Source organism: Capra hircus, chromosome 16 (genome assembly GCF_001704415.2).
Source record: "Capra hircus breed San Clemente chromosome 16, ASM170441v1, whole genome shotgun sequence".
Taxonomy (NCBI): Eukaryota; Metazoa; Chordata; class Mammalia; order Artiodactyla; family Bovidae; genus Capra; species Capra hircus.
In genome coordinates, this window is record NC_030823.1 from 59,833,249 (window position 1) to 59,857,019 (window position 23,771).

Here is a 23,771-nt window from a genome sequence, read left to right on the forward strand (position 1 = left end):
ACACATCAACTTGTAAATAGTGGAGTTAAGACTTAAACTACAGCAGTGATTTTAAGATTCCAGATTTTAAACTCTAAATTTTAAGACGTGAAATCCAGATAGTAGTCAAAGTTTGTTCTCCCCCCCCAAACACAAGGCAGTTGATCCATGAAACTGATTTACATGTTAAAACTAATTTGGATTGGATGAGATTAGACATAAAGTAAGTTATCTTTCCCCCACTTTTATTAACAGGTCCATGCGGAATCATTACAGCAGGTGGTAAAGTCACAACGGGATATGACTGAAGTCCTGCAGGAAGCAACATGTAAAATAGCCACTCAGCAAACAGAGACTGCTCGCCTGACGACAAATGCAGCACGCCAGATCTGCGAGGTAAGAGCCACTGACAGCGCTTTTCCTTTAGGTCTTTTTAGTCAGCCTGAGTACCTTTGGTTTTAGCAGTAATGGGTCTCTAACATCTAGTAAATGCATGCTTTTAATAAGTAACTTTCAGTGAGGGCCATACCCTATTGAAATGAGGCATCATTTATTGTAATTTGTTGTTAGGTGAATGATACAGGGGCAAAAGATGCAAAAGAAGTCTATATTTTTTCCCCCGAGTAATCTTTTTAAAAAGATTGTATAATGTATACTAATATATATTTACAATAATGTGTGTATATATATATATATTTTTTATAATAATATGTATCCCTTTTAAGTATACAGTTTTATGATTTTTGACAAATACGTAGGTATAGGCATCTATGTGTATTTCTTGTTTATTTATTTATGACTGTGCTGGGTCTTTGTTACTCTGTGCGGGCTTCTTTCTAGTTGTAGTGGGCAGGAGCTACTCTATAGTTGGGGTGCGTGGGCTTTTCATTGCGGTGGCTTCTCTTGTTGCCGAGCACAGGCTCCAGGTGCACAGGCCTCACTAGTTGTGGCACATGGATTCAGTAGTTGTGACTCCTGGGCTGGAGAACACAGGCTCCGTAGTTGTGGCACACAGGTTTAGTTGCTCCATGGCATGTGGGATCTTCCTGGACCAAGGATCGAACCTGTGTCTCTTGCATTGGCAGGCACATTCTTTACCACCGAGCCCCAGGGAAGTCCTAGGTATATTTCTTTATCATATCTTTCTATCCCTATAAACACCACTATAATCAAGAAATATCCAGCATTCTTAAAAGTTCCCTCATGCTACTTTGCAGTCAGTCCCCAATCTCAGTCCCAGGGAGCCCCACATCTGTTTTGTATTGTAGATGTTTCATTGTTATCCAGAGTGATATTAGTGTCTGTTTTTTTTCCCCCTTAATTGTACCAAGTATAAAGCCAGAAATAGTTTTACTGCTGTCTCTGTATAGGATATCATGATCTATACTATAAAGTTGCAGTTAATTTTAGCAGTTACTATTTAGGAATGTTTGTGAGATGATTCTGTTATTAAAAAGCCATGAACCTGCTATATGCTGAGTACATGGGGTTGTGCAAATAAGTATAGAGTCTCTTCTCTCAAGAAATTTTAGGTTACAATTAACAAAGATTTTTAAAACACTTCAGTTTGTCAAAGCAATGATGGAATTAACACCAAATAAATAATATATGGCAAAAAAATTACTTTGTTGACAGAGTAATGTCTCTGCTTTTTAATATGCTGTCTAGCTTGGTCATAACTTTCCTTCCAAGGAGTAAAAGTCTTTTAATTTCATGGCTACAGTCACCATCTGCAGTGATTTTGGAGCCCAGAAAAATAAATTCAACCACTGTTTCCCCATCTATTTACCATCAGAGTCTTCTCTAATGAGTTGGTTCTTCCCACCAGGTGGCTAAAATATTGGAGCTTCAGCATCAGTCCTTCCAGTGAATATTTAGGACTGATTTTCTTTAGATTGACTGATTTGATCTCCTTGCAGTCCAAGGGACTGTCAAGGGGCTTGTCCAAACCATCATTCGGAAGCATCAATACTTCAGCACTCAGCCTTCTTGGTGGTTCAACTCTCACATCTGTACATGATTGCTGAGAAAACCATAGCTTAGACTAGACAGACCTTTGTCGGCAAAATAATGTATCTGCTTTTTGATATGCTGTCTAGATTTATCATAGCTTTCCATCCAGGGAGCAAGCGTCTTTTAATTTCATGACTGCAGTCACCAACAGAAGTGATTTCAGAGCCCCTCAAAACAAAGTCTCTCACAGTTTCCATTGTTTCCCTATCTATTTGCCATGAGGTGATGGGACCAGATGCCATGATCTTAGTTTCTTGAATGTTGGGTCTTAAGCCAACTTTTTCACTGTCCTCTTTCACTTTCATCAAGAGGCTCTTTAGTTCCTCTTTACTTTCTGCCATAATAGTAGTGCCATCTGCATATCTGAGGTTATTGATATTTCCCCCAGCAGTCTTGATTTCAGCTTGTGCTTCATTCATCCCAGCATTTCGCATGATATATTTTACATAAGTTAAATAAGTGGGGTGACAGTATACAGCCTTGATGTACTCCTTTCCCAATTTGGAACCAGTTTGTTGTTCCATGTCCAGCTCTAACTGTTGCTTCATGACCTGGATGTCGATTTCTCAGGGGGCAGGTCAGGTGGTTTGGTATTCCCATCTCTTTAAGGATTTTCCACAGTTTGGCTTTGGTGTAGTCAATAAAGCAGAAATAGATGTTTTTCTGGATCTCTGTCGGTTTTTGATGATCCAGTGGATGTTGGCAATTTGATCTCTGGTTCCTCTGCTTTTTCAAATTCCAGCTTGAACATCTGGAAGTTTTCAGTTCATGTACTTTTGAAGCCTAGCTTGGAGAATTATGAGCATTACTTTGCTAGTTTGTGAGATGAGTGCTGTTGTGGGGTAGTTTGAACATTCTTTGGTATTGGCTTACTTTGGGATTGGAATGAAAACTGACCTTTTCTAGTCCTGTGGCCTCTGCTGAGTTTTCCAGATTTGCTGATATATTGAGTGCAGCACTTTCACATCATCTTTTAGGATTTGAAATTGCTCAGCAGGAATTCCATCACCTCCACTAGCTTTGTTCATAGTGATGCTTCCTAAGGGCCACTTGACTTCAGGATGTCTGGCTCTAGATGAGAGATCACACCATTGTGGTTATCTGGGTCATTAAGATCTTTTTTGTATAGTTATTCTGTGTATTCTTGCCACATTTTCTTAATATCTTCTGCTTTTAATTTTTTTTTTTGGTTTACTGTGGCCTATTTTAGACTTGAAGACTTTCTGCTTAATAATTCATAGATTGTTATAGTTAGGTGAAACCTTAGAAATCCCGTGGTCTACCTCTGTTTATTTTATAAAGACGTGAAACTTCAAGAATCTAAATGACTTGCCCACAATATGTTACCTATTATGGTAGAATTTGCTTGCTTTCAATACAGTGATCTTTCCAAGACACTCTACTCTCTCTCATTTTTTCTGTGGCATTACCTTTTTGCATCTTCTTTACCTTCTGTCTGTTCATATTTAGATGGCGGAGTTGACTCGAACTCATATCTCAGATGCCATCACTGCTTCAGGAGCTCCCCTAGCAGCACTATATGATCACCAGCGGCAGCACGCTCCAGACTTTGTGAAACAACTAAGGACAAGAGCTGAAACAGATAGGTTAATATCCAATCATTCAGCAAATATGTAATGAATATCTGTTATGTCCCAAGCTCTGTTGTGGGTACTGAAGATATAGTTATGGACATGTAGTCTAGTGGGGAAGAGAGACATTAATCAAATGTTCCTTTAGGTGAGTAAGCACAAATTAAGATAAGTATTATGAAAGAAAGGAATATTTGTTTTTGAGATATACAGCAAAGGAGTTTGAATAACATGGAAGTCAGAGAAGATTTTCCTGAGGAAGTAAAGCTAATGGTGAGATCTAGTGGATGAAAAGGAATCGGTGATATAAAGGAGGCAAGGAATAGGCAGGTCAGTGCATGCAGAGGTGGAAAAGAAAGTGAAAGAACACCAAAGAGACTGGAGGCAGAGGGCAAAAGGAGAAAGGTAAGAGGTGATGCAGGAGTCAGATCGTGGGAGAACTTGGCAGATCCTCTGGATTTTGGAGTTTATTCTAGGAGCAATGAACAGTCGCTAGAGAGTTTTTTAGGCAGTGCTGGGTGATTTCATCATGTCTGTGTGTATTTATTTTTTACATCAACTCTCTCTCTAGTTCACAGATTTTTAGTCTATTCACATTCATTGTACTTGAGGTGATTTGTGTTTATTTTGCATAATAAATAGATATTCTTTAATGTGTTATATACTTTTCTATGAACAAATACCTTTCTCAAATAGTTTGTAACCTGTATTTCATAATTTCTATTCAAGATTTTATCTCCTATTAATATTAAACAATATTTAAAATCTTTCTCTTATTCGAGACTCTAAATGTTTTAATCAGTTTTTCTTTTCTTTGTAGGAAAAGTCAGTCTGGTTCACTTTCTCAGAGTAAAGAAGGAACCCTTGACTCTAAGCATCAGAAATTTTCCCCTTCATATGATAGTTATTCTGAGTCTTCAAGACACAAGAATCGTGATAGAAGGTGAAGAGAGTTTGATTTAGTAAAGTTTGACAAATGACTTAGACATTGCTTTTTTAAAATTCCTTTGTCTTATTTCTTCAAATGAAATAGTGTTTTCCTTTCTGTTTTGGCTTCCCTGATTTTTAGCCCGTTTACGAAATAGTTGTTCCATGTAATAATATAGCTACCATTCCTTGACAATCTACTGTACAAGTACTGTAAGAATTGTTTTTCCTGCATTTAATCTTCACAACGACCTTCCAAGACAGATATTATAGTTATTTTATAGGTAAGGGAACTAAGGATCATGGAGATGTTAAGAAACTTACCTATAATCACATAGCTAGTAGCACATCAAAAAATTGAACCATGATGTATCTGACGAGAGTACACTGCTTTGCTGATATCCATATTTTTTGACATTACTGTATGTACTAATTTTTATCATTATGAAAGACGATTGAATACTTTGTCATTGATACTTGATACTTGGTAACATCTGTAATTTTCAGTTATGGATCTGTCCTTGGATTAAAAAGTTTTAGAGGCCACTTTCCATCATTCCTAGAGATAGGATACCTATGTTATCAAAGTATACTGAAACCTCAATTTAAAATATTAAATCATGAGACTGAAAAATATGAAAATTAATGGGGGATAAGTACCAACAGTTAAGTACTTACTCTGTGTCTGGAACTATGTGACTTTCATTTAACCTTCACTGACCCTTAATTTAGGCCATTACCTGAGTTCCTGCAGTGGTCTCCTAATAGGTTTCCCTGTCCTTTAACCTTTCCCTGCTTTATTCATTAACCACATGGCAGCCAGAGTGATTGTTTGAAAATTTGCAGCCAATTGGTTGTTTACCTCTTTGAAACATCACTGTTTCCTCAGAGCCGCTTAGTATAGCGTGGAAGTCCCTTTGTTATTAAGCCTTTAGTACATCTCCAGCTCTGTCACTTGGCATTTCCCCTCTTTCCATATTTTACTAGTTCTAACTACTTCATTTCTCTAAGAGCCTTGCTCTCTTTGTCTCCTATGCCGTTATATGCTGTCCCTTCTTTCTAGACCCTCCATACTCCATTCTATTTACTGTAGTTTTACTTCCCTTTTAAGAATCAGTATTAGCCCATCTGCTTTAGAGATCCCTTCTGTGTTCACCCACAGCAATCCAAGTGTAACTGTTACAGCCATTATCAGCTTCTATATTCTTACTCCTTTACTTAGTACTTGCAGACTATACTTAGAGCTCTTTGAGGACTTCATTTTCATCACCCCTGCAATGAAACCCTATACCCATTAGCAGTCAGCTCGTATGTCCCTTCTTTCCCAGCTTCTGGCAACAACTCATCTACTCTTTGTTTTCTATGGATTTTTGTCTATTTTGGATATTTCATACGAATAGCGCCATTCAGTAGGTGGCTCTTTGGAACTGGCTTCTTTGACTTAGCATAATGTTTTCAGAGTTCATCTATCATGTATCAGTACTTTTTTCCTTTATATAGCCAGATAATCTATTGCATGGATGTCCCACATTTATCCATCACTTGACGGACTTTAGGATTTTTTTCATTTTTTTTTTGGCCCTTGTGAACGGTGCCACTGTGTACTGATTCATTCATGTACAAATTCTTGTGTGGATATATTTCATTTCTTTTGGGTATATACTTAGGAATTGTAACTCTGTTTAATATCTTGATGATATGCCAAACTGTTTTCCAAAATAGCTGTTCCATTTTACATTTTCACCAGGAATATAAAGATTTTTCACATCCTTACTAACACTTCTTGATAGGCTAATGAAGACTGTGTCATTCCTGTATCCCTAGAGCTTAGCAATATGCCAAGTACATAGGTAGGCAGTCTACTACATGTTTATTGACTGAATGATTGGCACATAACTGCTAAGTAGAAGAATTGAGATTAACCGCATACCCTACTGATTCCAAAGCACTTGTGGTCTCTTGCATTCTTTTACCTGATAGCTTTATTATACAATTTATCCTTTTAAAAACATTTATTAAGTCAGACAAATAATTATGTAATATTCTGATAAGTACCATCATAGAAATCTGCACACACAGTGTGAACACAGAAAAAGAAGTGACCAAACCCTCCTTGAGAGTAGAGAAGGGGTCTACAAACAGTTTGCAGAAATGCTACTTCAACTGAGTCTTGAATTCATTAAGCACAGAGGAAAGGTAGGGCGTGTCACAAGAGGGAAATAGCTTATTCAGGGGACCTTAAAACTTGGCTCATGGTTGGCTACGTATTTATATTTAGTGAATAGATAAATTAAGGAAAGCAAAGAGAGAGGAAGGAAAATACTAAACTTTAAAACAAGTTCGCTAAGCATTTGGAAACCCGAGGCTTAAAGTAAGGAGAAGGGCAGAGCTAATGATACAGACTTGAGGCTTACTCCAGATGATAGCAGTAGAAATTATAGATATGCATAAGATTGTCTAAGGAGAGTATATAGCATAAGGGAGAAAGAAACCAAAACCCTAAGAAGCACAATCATTTTAAGAAAAGATAGAAAAATTAAAAGGAAGTGAAAGAAATACAGGAAACTTGCTTGGGAGGTAGGGAGAGAAGCAGGTGGGAGTAGAGTCAGGGAATATAAGAAAGGAGAGCCCTTTTATCATTTAATTTTGTTATAATTTCAGGCTTACAAAAGCATTGCAAGAATAATACAAGTTTCCCAAATATCTTTCCTCCAGATTACTCTAGTATGTTAACATTTTACTACATTTGCTTCACAAGCTTTTAAAGGAAGGAGATAAGAGATTCATATCACCTGATGTAGAAAAAGAAATTATCTATTGGATGTGACAGTTAGAATTTAGGTAGAGTTTACAAGAACAGTTCCAGTAGAACAGGTGGGAAATGAGGCAGGCTTCAATAAATTATGAGGTTGATGAAAAGTAAGGAAGTGAAAACAGCAAGGAGAAGCCCCCTTTCCCAGTAGATTGATTGATTTTAAAATGAAAGGCAAAAAGGGAATGAGAGCCTGAGAATAGTGATTCCCCATCATTACTATTTAAAAGTGAAACCTTCTTTTCTGCTACTCATCTTTTCTAAAATAGTTTCTCCTCAGACTTATGTCTAAGTGGCATTTTTATGTTTTATATCTTTCATTGTTTCAAATCTTGATCATAAGGCACATTTCCTTGGTCAAATAAGTTACTTTGAAATTATATCCATATTTTGTTGCCTTAATTTTTTTTCTCATTTGTTTCCATAATATGCCTACACAGGAGTAGTAGTGGTAGCAGCCGTCAAGAAAGTCCTTCAGTTCCATCTTCTAAGGAAAATGAGAAGAAACATCGTGGTGAAAAGATGGAGAGTTCTATTGATGAACAGGTTCAGACCGCTGCTGATGATTCTTTTCGAAGTGATAGTGTACCATCTCTTCCTGATGAAAAAGGTAACTTTGTTTGCACATATATGTGTAATTACTTATGTGGGGAGGCTTCTAGAACCCTTTGAGATATTTGTGACTGAGCTAATTAATATAGTTAGAACATGGTGATATTACAGACAGGTTTCATGTTTGATATTAAATGTGTTCAGGTAAAACTGTTTCAAATGCACCAGGCCAGTAACCTTGCTAATATTTTACATGATTGTGTGTCATGATCCTAAAGGCAGGCAAAACTAAATCTGGGAGAATGTGCATGTGAATGGAAAATATATATTCAATACTGGAAAAAATTACTTTTCTCCTATTGTAGGTGTGTAACATGGCCATAAGAAGGAAAATACATTATTAGACCTTTAAATTTTAAACAATATAGTAAGGATACAATTTCTTATAAATGATGATGCCATCAGATATATTAATTAGAATAAATTCATTACTTAACTCCTCCTGGATCATAAACTAAACGTGTACACCTGTCAAATCATGAATAGTAAATAATACAGCAAAGAAAATAAAATTTGGCAACAAATGGCACCTTTAATACATTAAGTCAACAAATTAACAGCCTCCATTTTTAGATATGCTCTTAAATAACTTCATTAAGTAGTGTTTTTGATTGATAGTCTAAAACTCTGTTCAAAGCAGGATGGGCAAGACAGTCTTTGGAAAGTAAGAAGAAAACATTTAAATTTATTTATCCTTTAAATATATATTTTTGTAAGTTTTATAGTGAGTATAAAATAGGGGTGCAGGCTAAGTCACTTCAGTTGTGTCTGACTCTTTGCATCCCTGTGGACCATACCCTGAGGGGCTTCTATGTCCATGGGATTCTCCAGGCAAGAATACTGGAATGGGTTGCCATTTCCTCCTCCAGGGGATCTTCCCAACCCAAGGATCAAAACCAGTGTCTCTTGCATGTCTCCTGCATTAGCAGGTGGGTTTTTTACCACTGGGAAGCCCTAATATAGGGGTATAGTAGTCTATAGTTATGGCAGCCCTAGCTGATTAATACAGATGTTGGTACCTAGAAGTGAGGTGCTGCTATACTTTATAAGTGTGAAAGTGGCTTTGAAACTGGATAATGAGTAAAGGATAGAACAGTTTTGAGGTTCATGCAAAAAAAAAGCTTACATTGCCCTGCAGATATTATTGGTAGGAATGTATATATATTAAAGGTGATTCTGATGGAGTCTGATAAAGGTGGAAATAAGGAACATCTTGGGCTTCCCTGATGACTCACTGGTAAAGAACCCACCTGCCAACGTCGGAGGCGTGGGTTCGATTCCTGGGTCAGGAAGATCCCTTGGAGAAGGAAATGGGAACCCATACCAGTATTCTTGCCTGTGAAATCCCATGGACAGAGGACCTTGGCAGGCCTACAGTCCATGGGGTCGCAAGAGTTGGACACCACTTAGTGATTAAACAACAACAAGGAATGTGTTATTGGAAGAAAGACAATCTTTGGTATATAGTGGCAAAGAAGTTAATTGAATTTGTTCTAGTGTTTGTGGAAGTTCAGTTCAGTTCAGTTCAGTCACTCAGTTGTGTCCGACTCTTTGCGACCCCATGGACTGTAGCACACCAGGCCTCCCTGTCCGTCACCAAGTCCCGGAGCCTACTCAAACTCAGGTCCATCGAGTCAGTGATGCCATCCAACCATTTCATCCTCTGTTTCCCCTTCTCTTCCTGCCTTCAATATTTCCCAGCATCAGGGTCTTTTCCAGTGAGTCAGTTCTTTGCATCAGGTGGCCAAAGTATTGGAGTTTCAGCTTCAGCATCTGTCCTTCCAGTGAATATTCAGGGATGATTTCCTTTAGGATTGACAGGTTTGATCTCCTTGCAGTCCAAGGGACTCTCAAGAGTTTTCTCCAACACCATAGTTTAAAAGCAGCAATTCTTCGGTGCTCAGCTTTCTTTTTGTCCAGCTGTCACATCCATAAATGACTACCCAAAGAACCATAGCATTGACTAGACAGACCTTTGTTGGTAAAGTAATGTCTCTGCTTTTCAGTATGCTGCCTAGGTTGGTCACAGCTTTTCTTCCAAGGAGTAAGTGTCTTTTAATTTCATGGCTGCAGTCACCATCTGCAGTGATTTTGGAGCCCCAAAAAATAAAGTCTGACACTGTTTCCACTGTTTCCCCATCTATTTGCCATGAAGTGATGGGACCAGATGCCATGGTCTTCGTTTTCTGAATGTTGAGCTTTAAGCCAACTTTTTCACTCTCCTCTTTCACTTTCATCAAGAGGCTTTTTAGTTCCTCTTCACTTTCTGCCATAAGGGTGGTGTCATCTGCATATCTGAGGTTATTGATATTTCTCCCAGCAATCTCGATTCCAGCTTGTGCTTCTTCCAGTCCAGCATTTCTCATGATGTACTCTGCATAGAAGTTGAATAAGCAGGGTGACAATATATAGCCTTGATGTAGTCCTTTTCCTTTTTGGAACCAGTCTGTTGTTCCATGTCCAGTTCTAACTGTTGCTTCCTGACCTCTATACAGATTTCTCAGGAGGCAGGTCAGGTGGTCTGGTATTCCCATCTCTTTAAGGATTTTCCACAGTTTGTTGTGATCCACACAGTTGAAGGCTTTGGCATAGTCAGTAAAGCAGATGTTTTTCTGAAACTCTGTTGGTTTTTTGATGATCCAGCAGATGTTGGCAATTTGATCTCTGGTTCCTCTGCCTTTTCTAAATCCAGCGTGAACACCTGGAAGTTCATGGTTCACGTATTGCTGAAGCCTGGCTTGGAGAATTTTGAGCATGACTTCGCTGGTGTGTGAGATGAGTACAATTGTGCGGTAGTTTGAACATTGTTTGGCATTGGCTTACTTTGGGATTGGAATGAAAATTGACCTTTTCCAGTCCTGTGGCCACTGCTGAGTTTTCCAGATTTGCTGGTATATTGAGTGCAGCACTTTCACAGCATCATCTTTTAGGCTTTGAAATAGCTCCATCACCTCCACTAGCTTTGTTCGTAGTGATGCTTCCTAAGGCCCACTTGACTTCACTTTCCAAGTTGTCTGACTGTAGGTGAATGATCACACCATCATGGTTATCTGAGTCATGAAGATCTTTTTTGTATAGTTCTATTGTGTATTCTTGCCACCTCTTCTTAGTATCTTCTGCTTCTGTTAGGTCCATACCATTTCTGCCCTTTATTATGCCCATCTTTGCATGAAATGTTCCTGTGGAATCTCTAATTTTCTTGAAGAGATCTCTAGTCTTCTCCTTTTTGTTGTTTTCCTCAATTTCTTTGCATTGATAGCTGAGCAAGGCTTTCTTATCTCTCCTTGCTGTTGTTTGGAACTGTGCATTCAGATGGGTATATCTTTCCTTTTCTCCTTTGTCTTTAGCTTCTCTTCTTTTCTTAGCTATTTGTAAGGCCTCATCTGACAACCATTTGCCTTTTTGCATTTCGTCTTTGGATGGTCTTGATCCCTGTCTCCTGTACAGTGTCACAAACCTCTGTCCATAGTTCTTCAGACACTCTATCAGATCTAATCCCTTGAATCCATTTGTCACTTCCACTATAGAATCATAATGGATTTGAATTAGGTCATACCTGAATGGTCTATTAGTTTTACCTACTTTCTTCAATTTAAGTTTGAATTTGGCAATAAGAAGTTCATGATCTGAGCCACAGTCAGCTTGTGGTCTTGTTTTTGCTGACTGTATAGAGCTCCTCCATCTTTGCCTGTGAAGAATATAATCAGTTTTCGGTATTGACCATCTGGTGATGTTCATGTGTAGAGTTTTGTCTTGTGCTGTTGGAAGAGGGTGTTTGCTATGACCAGTGCTTTCTCTTGGCAAAACTTTGTTAGCCTTTGACCTGCCTCGTTTTGTACTCCAAGGCCAAATTTGCCTGTTACTCCAGGTAGCTCTTGACTTCGTACTTTTGCATTCCAGTCCCCTGTAATGAAGATGACATCTTTTTTGGGTGTTAGTTCTAGAAGGTCTTGTAGGTCTTCATAGAACCATTCAGCTTCAGCTTCTTCAGCATTACTGGTTGGGGCATAAACTTGGATTACTGTTGTATTGGATGGTTTGCCTTGGAAATGAGCAGACATCATTCTGTCATTCTTGAGACTGCATCCAAGTACTGCATTTTGGACTCTCTTGTTGACCATGATAGCTACTTCATTTCTTCTAAGGGATTCTTGCCCACAGTAGTAGATACAATGGTCATCTGAGTTAAATTCACCCATTCCAGTTCATTTTATTTCAGTGATTCCTAAAATGTCAATGTTTCACTCTTGCCATCTCCTGTTTGACCACTTCCAATTTGTCCTGATTCATGGACCTAACATTCCAGGTTCCTATGCAGTATTGCTCTTTACAGCCTCGGACTTTACTTTCATCACTAGTCACATCCACAACTGGGTGGTGGTGTTGCTCTGGCTCCATTCCTTCACTCTTTCTGGAGTTATTTCTCCACTCTTCTCCAGTAGCATATTGGGCACCTACTGACCTGAGGAGTTCATCTTTCAGTGTCATACATATTTGCCTGTTCATACTGTTCATGGGGTTCTCAAGGCAAGAATGCTGAAGTGGTTTGCCATTCCCTTCTCCAGTGGACCATGTTTTGTGGAGAGTGGAAATTAAAAGTGATGACCCTGGATATTTAGCTGAGGAGATTTCTAAACAAAACATTGAAGGCCTGGCCTAGTTTCTGCTTATAGTAAAATGTGAAATAAGAAATAAATTGAAGGAATTATTAAGCAAAAAGGAACCAGAATTTGAAGATTTGGAAAATTCTCAGCCTGTGCATGTTGTGTAAAAAGGAGAAAGCGAGTTCCGGAGAGAACACTAAGGGGGCACGAGTAGACAGTTACTTCATAAAGAAATTGCCCGTGGATTTAATCAGCCACCTCAGCATGTTCAGCTGAAGCCAGGAGTACAGATGGGATTATATGAGCAGAGATACAACCGTTTTGGATTAAAGGGCAAGAGACAGGATGAAAAAGGAAAGCTTTCAGACTTCTGGGATTCTGTGGGATGAGACATTAGAGCTATCCAACAGTGGACATGCCTGTAGAAAATTAAAGTGGCTAGAATTGATGGGGCAGCCAAGATCCAAAGAAATTAAAACTTTGGAAAACTAATATGAGGAAGAAAACAAGAAAAAATCTAAGTCACTTTGGTTTGGCAATGATTTCTTAAATATAACACCAAAAGTACAATCCATGAAGGAAGAAATTGACAAGATGTACTTTATTAAAATTTTTAAAACTCTGCTCTGTGAGAGAGATTATTAAGATAATGAAAAATCACAGACTGTTAAAAAATATTTGTACAAAAACACATATTGGATAATGGACTTATCTCCAGAGTACATAAAAGACTCTTAAAACTCAACAGGAAAATCAGCAACCCAATTAAAAAATATGCAGAGATTTAAACATACTTCATTGAAGAAAACATACAAATGAAAATTAAAATCTCAGTGAGATGGTGTAACTTGCCTATCGGAATGACTGAAATCCAAAATAACAGCAAAGTGGTGGCAAGGATCCTGGGCACCAGGAACTTGAATTCATCACTGATGAGAATGTAAAATGGCATGGTGCCTCTGGATGACATATTCACAGTATTTTATAATGACCCAGCAGTCATTGCCTAGGTATTTACCTAGTGACCTGAAAGCTTAAGTCCACACACAAGTCTATATGTTTAACATTCATGGCATCGTTATTCACAATTTCTAAAAAACTGGAAGTAATCAATATGTCTCATGAGGGGAATGGATAAACAAACTGCTAAATCTGTGAAGTAGAATACTGTTCAACAAAGAATGATTTGATTCATGGACCAACACGAATCAATTTTAAGTGAATTTTACTGAGTGCAGTTAGCAAGCCCCCAAATCATATATACTGTATGATTCCATTTATATGACATTCTGGAAAAGGCCAAACTATAGGGGTGGAAAACAGATGACTATTTCCCAGGTATCAAGTGGAAGACAAAGTGATAGACTACAGAGAGATGCACAGAAGAGCTTTTAGTGTGAAACAGCTGTTACGTAATAAGGTATTGTGTGTTCAGCATGTACTGTCTATGTGCATTTGTCAAAACCCTAAAACTGTACATTACAAAGAGTAAGCTTTAACGTATGCAAACTAAAGACACACATACACACACCCCAACCTGGATGTTGGAATGGGGAGGTCCCAGGATGGAATGCAGTCTGTGACAGATCAACCTAACTGCAGTACAAATGAATAGCGTAACCACACTGAAGGGGTGGGAGTGGAGGGAAAAGGAGCTGGCCCAGATAAGTTTGGAAAATGGTATTTTCCAGTAGGAATTGTAAGCCTAAATACAAAAGGAATAGTATAAAAACTGTATTCTAGTTGGTAAATTTGTTTTTCACAGATGGACAGTTTACAGTTGTTTTCGTATTTGTTGGTGTTGAACAGATAAGTAAATGGATGTTAAATTGTGGGAAATAGATTTCTCAGTGTTGGAGACAGAAACTATAGACATACAAGAAAGGAAGACTAGAATGAATCCTGTGATACAGGATTAGAGTCAGAAACATCAGTATGGATCATGTTTGGATGGGTGGATGGATACAGGAACGTGTGTGTGTGTATACAGGAATGTGTGTGTGTGTGTGTGTGTGTGTGTGTAGATGGGTTAGTATGCCTGCAGTTATTAATATTACTTGATTCTCTCCACTGAGAGTGAAGAGAGCTGCTCTGTCCACTGAGAGAGAGTGGACAAGCAACAATGTGCTAGTAGTTTTAAGGACAACCATGCCAAGATTATGGTTTCTAAATATTCTCCAGTAAAAGAAACCAGAGCTCTTTGGAGAAATGACTGACTCTAGGACTATACAGGGAAAATATGAAGTGAAAGAAAGGATTGGAGGGCAGGGGGAATGTCAAAGGCGCACAGGAACCAACCTAAAAGAGCTGTTATGTTTTTAATTAAGCATGGGATTGAGGAATTTCTAAAAATTTTTTCATTTGCATTTCTTTGACTTCTAGTCATGTTAATCTTTTTTAAAAAACTTAATTTTGGCCATTAATATTTCCTTTGTGAAGCATCATATCATGGCAATTTTTCATTTTTCTGTAGGGGTATTTGTTGTTCAGTTTCTGAGTTGTGTCCAACTCTGTGACCCCATCCACTGGTTTTCTCATTGACTTATAAGAGCTCTTTATATATGAAGTACATTACACTTTTGCCATATTTCTTGTACTAGTATTTTTAGATATTTTAGGTTTTTTTCTGTTTCTTGTTTGTAAAGTGAGTGAATTTTGCTTATTATTCCATGCCTATTAATAACTAGTGTTCAGTTCTTTAATTTGTTGGATGGTCCTGTAAAGATGCAACAGGGTCTACTAATTGAATATCTACTAAAACTTTTGTAATGATAATGTCTACTTGCTCCATATTCTTTTAGATTCAACTTCTGTTGCAACAGAATATTCCCTGAAATTTGATGAATCCATGACAGAAGATGAAATAGAAGAAAAATCATTTCGATCTTTATTACCTTCTGAGAGTCATCGCAGATTTAACATGGAAAAGAAAAGAGGCCATCATGATGACTCTGATGAAGAAACTTCTCCAGAAAAGACTACACTGTCCTCTGCCAAGGTGTGTTTCAGTTTATTTGTGGAGATACTTCATATATAGCTGTGGATATGCTCTCTCAAAGGTGTGAAGTATCATTTTGTATTTGAACTCAGTTGTCAGCTACCAGAATATTTTTCCTAAGGTACAAATTTTGGGTTTTTTTTTGGCAGGGGGGGGCGGGGAGAGTATAGAATTTAGCTTTTCTTTCCTTATAAAGTAGCTTGCAAACATATTCCTTGAAATAATACATAAGACCTTTGAGGATGTGAGCCAAAGTTAAGTCTTAAGCTTTTTCATTCACTTCAGTCTTATAACACTTTATTCCATTTAAAAAATTGCATTTATATAATTCTTCTTATTAAATTTTAAGCCTTTTGGATAACAGGGACAAATTCCTACCATCTTTACATCCCCTTGGACAGTGCCTGACTTACTCTGGTTATTTGTTAAAATTTTATTGAGTGAATAAATTAGCAGTTGAGTGTTACTTTCTCTCTCATGTGCCTTTTTTTTGAAGAATGTTCTTTAACATGGTTGGCAGCCTTTCTATATACATATTTTTATAAGTGCATACCTCTTTTAATGAAGTTAATTAAGTTCCAAAAGGTATAGACAGTGATCAAGATGACTTAAACTCTCTAACTCAGGAGCTAAGCATGCCATTCTCAGGAGGACAAGACAGCTTTTCTAAATTTACTATGGAGATGGTTCGACAGTATATGAAAGAAGAGGAAATGAGAGCAGCTCACCAGTCTTCACTCCTGCGTCTCCGTGAAAAGGCCTTGAAGGAGAAAACTAAAGCTGAACTAGCCTGGTTAGAGCATCAGAAAAAGTAAGTTCTTTCAATGAACGTAGTTTTGACTGTTCAGTTTCTCCTTTCATGAAATGCTTTGTTTTTAAAGATGTTTTTGTTTCCTCATTTAATTTGATCAACCCTGTTTCTCAGGCTAGAAGTATAGCAGTCATTGTTGAATCATGTTGCTTTCAAGACCTCCTACTCGTAAATTCTCTTTGCATTTCTCTCATCACTTAACTGACTCTTATATTGTTATTTTATGCTTAATTACTTTATTGTGTTATAGATTCTCAAAGCTATTCTGTCTTTAAAGGACATAGTCTAAGATTTGCTTATATCAAATATCCAATAAAATATTGGTTGGGATAGGAATTGCTGGATGAAGCAACTGTTTTCTACATTTGAAAATGTTACATGGTTTAAAAACTTTAAGGGGTTGAGAATTCTTGATATTAGAATAGGAATTTAAACTAATTTTGTCTCAATGGGAATGATTGCAGACATCTACGAGATAAAGGTGAAGATGATAAAATGCCCCCACTCCGGAAGAAACAGCGTGGTTTGCTCTTAAGGTTGCAGCAAGAAAAGGTATGTTAGGAAAAACAAAGGGGACAATTTAGATTGTGAAATCTATTATTTTGCCTAATCTTTTTTTCTTATTATCTCATTGAAGGAGATTTAGTTGATATTAACCACTCTTTATGCCTACTACTATAATTGCAAGAATTGCTTGATTGCCCGCTATATTTCTTCTAAATTAGGATTGTATTTCACTGCTAACAGAATACCGTATTAAGTCAAACCTTCTGCTTTCATTTGCTGTGTAAAATATTGTACAATTGTGTTTTGATATGTGTATTTTAAAAATTATAATATTTGTGAGTCTAGTTGGCTTAACTTTTTAGTCATTGTTTCCCTAAATAGACTTTTAAGTTACATGAATTACAAATTGACAAATATTTAGGCTTAGTGGACCTAGCAAGACCTGGGATTTGAATCCTGGAGAGGCAGTGTAGTGTCATGGTTAAGAATTCAGGCTCTAGATTCAGATTGTCTGTTGTTGTTTAGTCACTGAGTCGTGTCCAACTCTTTGCAAGCCCCTGGACTGGAGCGCACCAGACTCCTCTGTCCACTGGATTTCCCAGGTAAAAATATTGGAATGGATTGCCGTTTCCTTCTCCAGGGGATCTTCCCGACCCAGGGATTGACCCATAATGACAGACAGATTCTTTACCACTAAGCCTTCAGGGAAGCCCTAAATTCAGATTGCCTAGATTAAAATCCCAGATCTACCAGTTATTAGTTTTATAATCTTGAAAAGTTACTTATCTGTGCCTCAGTTTCATTTTCTGTAAACTGATCATAATAGTAATAACATACTTTGTTGTTGAGAGGAATAAATGAGTAATATATAGAATAAATTTAGAACCGACCTTGGCACAAAGGTAAATGCTCAATAAATGTTAGTTGTTATTACTTGAATTCCAGCTTTGCCAGTTGCAAATGTGTAATCATGGTCAAGTTTAAGTAACTCTCTGAGACTTAGTCTCCTCATCTTGTTGAAGTGAGATTATGCTTCATATGGTGGGTGTGAGGATTAAATGAGGTAACATATATAAAATGTGTTTCACATTGCCTGGTAAATATTTAATAAATTCTGCTGCTGCTAAGTCGCTTCAGTCATGTCCGACTTTGTGCGACCCCATAGACGGCAGCCCACCAGGCTCCGCTGTCCTTGGGATTTGCCAGGCAAGAACACTGGAGTGGGTTAAAACCCATTAAAAAATTTTTTTCTTTCTGCTAGTCTTGGATTGGGTGAAATTATGCATTAATTGATTTAGAAACTTGGGCCTAAGCTAGTAGGTGGTTTGTGTTGATCTGGGAATCCCTTAGACCTTTTTCATGGGACAAGGAGATCAAAACTGTTTTCATGAGGACAGGTTGATGTGAATTTGCCGTCTTTATGTATTGATATTTGCACTAAATGGTGCAACAGCAATGGTGGGTAAAACTGCTGAGGCCTTATTTAGCACAAATCAAGGCAGTGGCACCAAACTACTAGTAGTCTTTCATCTTCCATTGCCATACACTTGCAGCGAAAAAAAGCTAATTTCACTAAAGAATGTCTTGATTAAGTCTAGTAAAATTATTTTTATTATGTTGGCATTTGAGTACTTGTTTTCATGTTCTGCGTGACAGGAATGGGAAGCCTGCAATGCACGTTTCCTGGATATTTGGGGAAGGTGATTAACTCATGGGAAAGCATTTGTACAGTTGTTTCAGCTGCATGCTGAGCTAGCCACATTTTTTCGTGGAATACTGTTCTTACCTGAAAGAGTTATCCAGAGACAAACTATGTTTATTCAGAATAGGGTATTTGACAGTTATTTTCTCAAAAATGAACAAAGTGTGCTTGTACTTCAAAGAAGACAATTGACAGTATTTGTTGCCAATGGTAAAAACTTCTATCTACCACCGAAAACTAAAGAATTTTTCTTATAAGATCATAGTGATAATAACTGTGATTTTCTTGGTATTGTATAATGAAATTTATGAACATTTGGAAGATCTTCATAACTGAGTGAACTAGACATTTTCCAAATAATCAGTGCATGGTATTTTTTTCTTAAATCAAGCCATGGTGGAGGATGGGATAGGATAAATTAGGAATATGGGATTAACAGATACAAACTACTATGCATAAAATAGATAAGCAGCATGGAATTATTTATGGCACAGGGAACTATATTCAATATCTTATGATAATCTATAATGGAAAATAATCTGAAGAAAATATGTGTTACTGAATCACTTGCTGTACACTGAGACTAATACAGTATTATAAATCAACTATCAGTTCAGTTCAGTTCAGTCGCTCAGTCGTGTCTGACTCTTTGCGACCCCATGAATTGCAGCATACCAGACCTCCCTGTCCATTACCAACTCCCGGAGTTCACTCAGACTCGCATCCATCGAGTCCGTGATGCCATCCAGCCATATCATCCTCTGTTGTCCCCTTCTCTTCCTGCCCCCAATCCCTCCCAGCATCAGAGTCTTTTCCAATGAGTCAACTCTTCACATGAGGTGGCCAGAGTACTGGAGTTTCAGCTTTAGCATCATTCCTTCCAAAGAAATCCCAGGGCTGATCTCCTTCAGAATGGACTGGTTGGATCTCCTTGCAGTGCAAGGGACTCTCAAGAGTCTTCTCCAACACAACAGTTCAAAAGCATCAATTCTTCGGCGCTCAACCTTCTTCACAGTCCAACTCTCACATCCGTACATGACCACGGGAAAAACCATAGCCTTGACTAGACAGACCTTAGTCGGCAAAGTAATGTCTCTGCTTTTGAATATGCTATCTAGATTGGTCGTAACTTTTCTTCCAAGGAGTAAGCGTCTTTTAATTTCATGGCTGCAGTCACCATCTGCAGTGATTTTGGAGCCCAAAAAATAAAGTCTGCCACTGTTTCCACTGTTTCCCCATCTATTTCCCATGAAGTGATGGGACTGGATGCCATGATCTTCGTTTTCTGAATGTGGAGCTTTAAGCCAACTTTTTCACTCTCCTCTTTCACTTTCATCAAGAGGCTTTTTAGTTCCTCTTCACTTTCTGCCATAAGGGTGGTGTCATCTACATATCTGAGGTTATTGATATTTCTCCTGGCAATCTTGATTCCAGCTTGTGCTTCTTCCAGCCCAGCGTTTCTCATGATGTACTCTGCATAGAAGTTAAATAAGCAGGGTGACAATATACATCCTTGACGTACTCCTTTTCCTATTTGGAACCAGTCTGTTGTTCCATGTCCAGTTCTAACTGTTGCTTCCTGACCTGCATACAGATTTCTCAAGAGGCAGGTCAAGTGGTCTGGTATTCCCATTTCTTGAAGAATTTTCCACAGTTTATTGTGATCCACACAGTCAAAGGCTTTGGCATAGTCAATAAAGCAGAAATTGATGTTTTTCTGGAACTCTCTTGCTTTTTCCATGATCCAGAGGATGTTGGCAATTTGATCTCTGGTTCCTCTGCCTTTTCTAAAACCAGCTTGAACATCAGGAAGTTCACAGTTCACATATTGTTGAAGCCTGGCTTGGAGAATTTTGAGCATTACTTTACTAGCGTGTGAGATGAGTGCAACTGTGCGGTAGTTTGAGCATTCTTTGGCATTGCCTTTCTTTGGGATTGGAATGAAAACTGACCTTTTCCAGTCCTGTGGCCACTGCTGAGTGTTCCAAATTTGCTGGCATATTGAGTGCAGCACTTCCACAGCATCATCTTTCAGGATCTGAAATAGCTCCACTGGAATTCTATCACCTCCACTAGCTTTGTTCGTAGTGATGCTTTCTAAGGCCCACTTGACTTCACATTCCAGGATGTCTGGCTCTAGGTGAGTGATCCCACCATCGTGATTATCCGGGTCGTGACGATCTTTTTTGTACAGTTCTTCCGTGTATTCTTGCCACCTCTTCTTAATATCTTCTGCTTCTGTTAGGTCCATACCATTTCTGTCCTTTATCGAGCCCATCTTTGCATGAAATGTTCCCTTGGTATCTCTAATTTTCTTGAAGAGATCTCTAGTCTCTCCCATTCTGTTGTTTTCCTCTCTTTCTTTGGATTGATCACTGAAGAAGGCTTTCTTATCTCTTCTATACTTCTACCTAAAAAAAATTTTTTTAACCCCAAAACTCAAGTCCGAACAAAAAAATCAAGCCAGACAATAAAGATTTGCAAACATCTAAATACTACTCTTTTCACTAATTTTGTTTGTTTTAGAAAATAGAATTATTTTCTTAAAAATGTACACAATGCCATTGTATACACATGAGAGTGAAAAGACAAATAATGTCTTAGTGTTACGAAGATAGTTTGAGAGTCTCCAGAAAGGATCTCAGGAACCCCTATTGACCATGGGCTGTACTTTGAGAACTGTGCTTGAGAGGAATTTTATACATGCGCCCAAGGAGACAAAAAAGTGAAAGGCTGTTGATTTTAGTATTATTTGTAATAGTAGACAGCAACCTCATCGAACCATAGGGGTAACAGATCCATGAAATATATATACCTCCAGTGTAATTTTATGCAGAATTTAGGGACAAATCAACATGGAGACATATAAAAGCAACATTTAGTAAATAAAGCAAGATTGAAAATATGTATGTATGATATTATTTATAAAATATTGTAAAACATTATACAAACCAAGCAGTATATTTATTTTTGCAGGTAACTACAAATATTTGTAGAAGAATTTTAAAAAGCTGTATACCATGGAAGTGTATATATCATGGTAGTGGTTACCTTTAGGGAGTGAGGTGGGGGTTTGCAAACTGGTGTTATCTATAATATTTTAGTTCTTTATAAAATTTAAGACTAAGAGGAAATATGACAAAATATTAACAGGTGTTAATTTTGGAAATTAGATGTTTATTGTGCACTTTCCTGCATTTTCAGATAGTTTCAAAATTTCTCAAACATGATTTAAAGAAATTATAATAAGTTATTCACATCTTTATTATGCTTACTTTATTGATGAGAAAACAGATTACAAGAAATTTATGATAAAAAAGGATATGATTATCAATGGTGAAATGTGTCATCTTTTGCGCACTGTTAGCAACAGAAATGGAGAAGGCAGTGGCAGCCCACTCCAGGAAAATCCCATGGACGGAGGAACCTGGTGGGCTACAGTCCATGGGGTCGCTAAGAGTTGGACACAACTGAGCGACTTCACTTTCAATTTTCACTTTGATGCATTGAAGAAGGAAATGGCAACCCACTCCAGTGTTCTTGCCTGGAGAATCCCAGGGACGGGGGAGCCTGGTGGGCTGCCGTCTATGGGGTCACACAGAGTTGGACACGACTGAGGTGACTTAGCAGCAGCAGCAGCAACAGAAAATAATATCCTGTGTGGAGAATGCTTGATGCAATGTTGTCTTAAGTGTTTTCTGTTGGCATTTTATGTGGAGAAAATTCTTTTCTGAAAACAATTTTAAAAACTGTTCTAAGGGCCATAAAATGATTCATTCTCTTTGACTTGTTTGTCCTACTTTTTTGAATCTCTCCTAAAGAACTAGCCCATGGTATGAAACAATTATAGGCATTAAAGCATTATTTGGGATGTAGTTTACAATAGAATAATGATTATATTAATTACTTTACATGATATGCAGTTATTAAACAAATAACTAAAGATTGAAAGGCACTATGGAAAAATGTGAAAGGTATGTTAAGTTTTAAAAGGGGATATGAAATTATCACTCTGTTGTGGTTATAATTACTTAAATTAAGGATTAAATCATGTTAAATTATTTTACAGTGATAAGAGATTTTTCCTCCACTACTAAAAAATTTTTCAGTGTTATTTTATCTTGAAGTTCTTTATGTATGTAGTTTCGTATATGTGGTGATTGGATTTTCTTTTCAAAATATTAGGTTGAATTTGTCTTCTCCAAATTTTAAACCCTGTCCTAAATCTTTAAACCTTAGGCAGAAATTAAACGTCTTCAAGAAGCCAATAAGGCAGCTCGGAAGGAAAGACAGCTGATTCTTAAACAGCAGGAGGAGATAGAAAGGATCCGACAGACCACCATAAAACTGCAGGAGAAGCTGAAGTCTGCAGGGGAGAATAAATTGGTAAACTACATGAAATTCTTGTGTGTTTTCTGCCTCATGTTGCTTGCTAACACCTAACTCTGCCTCCTTACATGATGGATGTGTGTTCATCCCAACACTGTGATATAGTAATGCACCAGGATAAAGTTGTATGTATGTGCCTTTATATAAAATGAGAGTTCTAATTTTATTTTCCCCATGGATTATTCTTTTGAATGGGACACATAAGTCATATATTAGTTTCAAAATGTTTTCCACCATTTATAAACTCAGTTGGGATAAAGAGCTTTGCTTTTTGCTAATCAATCCAAATATATTCTTCAGAATTAATGGGAGGAATTAATTTTTTTGCTCTTTATGTGATACCTCTTTCAGCTGTCTAATGTCTTATATAATGATACAAGGCTAAAGGAGATATTCAGACAAAAACAAAATTGGACTTATTCTGAAATATTATAGTGTCAGTGTAGTGTTGGAAGATTCAGACTGTATAGAAATATAGTTAAATAATACTTTAATATTCAGTGCTTTGATTTTTAAAATACACTTTAAAGTTTGAAGCAATCTCAAATTTATAGAAAGTTTCAAACACTAGAAAGAGCTCTGATTTTCTGAGCAAGAGTTATGTTGCTAACAAATTAATATTGACACATTACTACCATTTAATCTGCAAACACTACTCAAGTTTCTCCAGTTGTCACAATAGTGTTCCTTATTTCAAAAGGTGAGTTCAAAAGCACATATTGTATTTAGTTTTCATATATCTTTAGTCTCTTTCAGACTGGAAGGGTTCCTTGATTCTCATGACCTTCACATTTTGGAAGATTACAGGACAGATACTTTGTAGAA

At 37.4% G+C, this 23,771-nt stretch overlaps 1 protein-coding gene across 4 annotated transcripts in view; it reads left to right on the plus strand.

The window, feature by feature from the left end:
* CEP350 (centrosomal protein 350) overlaps positions 1–23,771 on the plus strand; it is a 159,991-nt gene that overhangs the window by 85,186 nt on the left and 51,034 nt on the right. For all 4 annotated transcript variants that reach the window (XM_018060668.1, XM_018060670.1, XM_018060671.1 and 1 more), the window contains 8 exons: positions 235–375; positions 3,463–3,599; positions 4,405–4,527; positions 7,764–7,933; positions 15,341–15,537; positions 16,164–16,348; positions 16,813–16,900; positions 22,797–22,943. In XM_018060668.1, the coding sequence (XP_017916157.1) occupies positions 235–375; positions 3,463–3,599; positions 4,405–4,527; positions 7,764–7,933; positions 15,341–15,537; positions 16,164–16,348; positions 16,813–16,900; positions 22,797–22,943 (1,188 nt within the window). The remainder of the gene's footprint in view (positions 1–234; positions 376–3,462; positions 3,600–4,404; positions 4,528–7,763; positions 7,934–15,340; positions 15,538–16,163; positions 16,349–16,812; positions 16,901–22,796; positions 22,944–23,771) is intronic.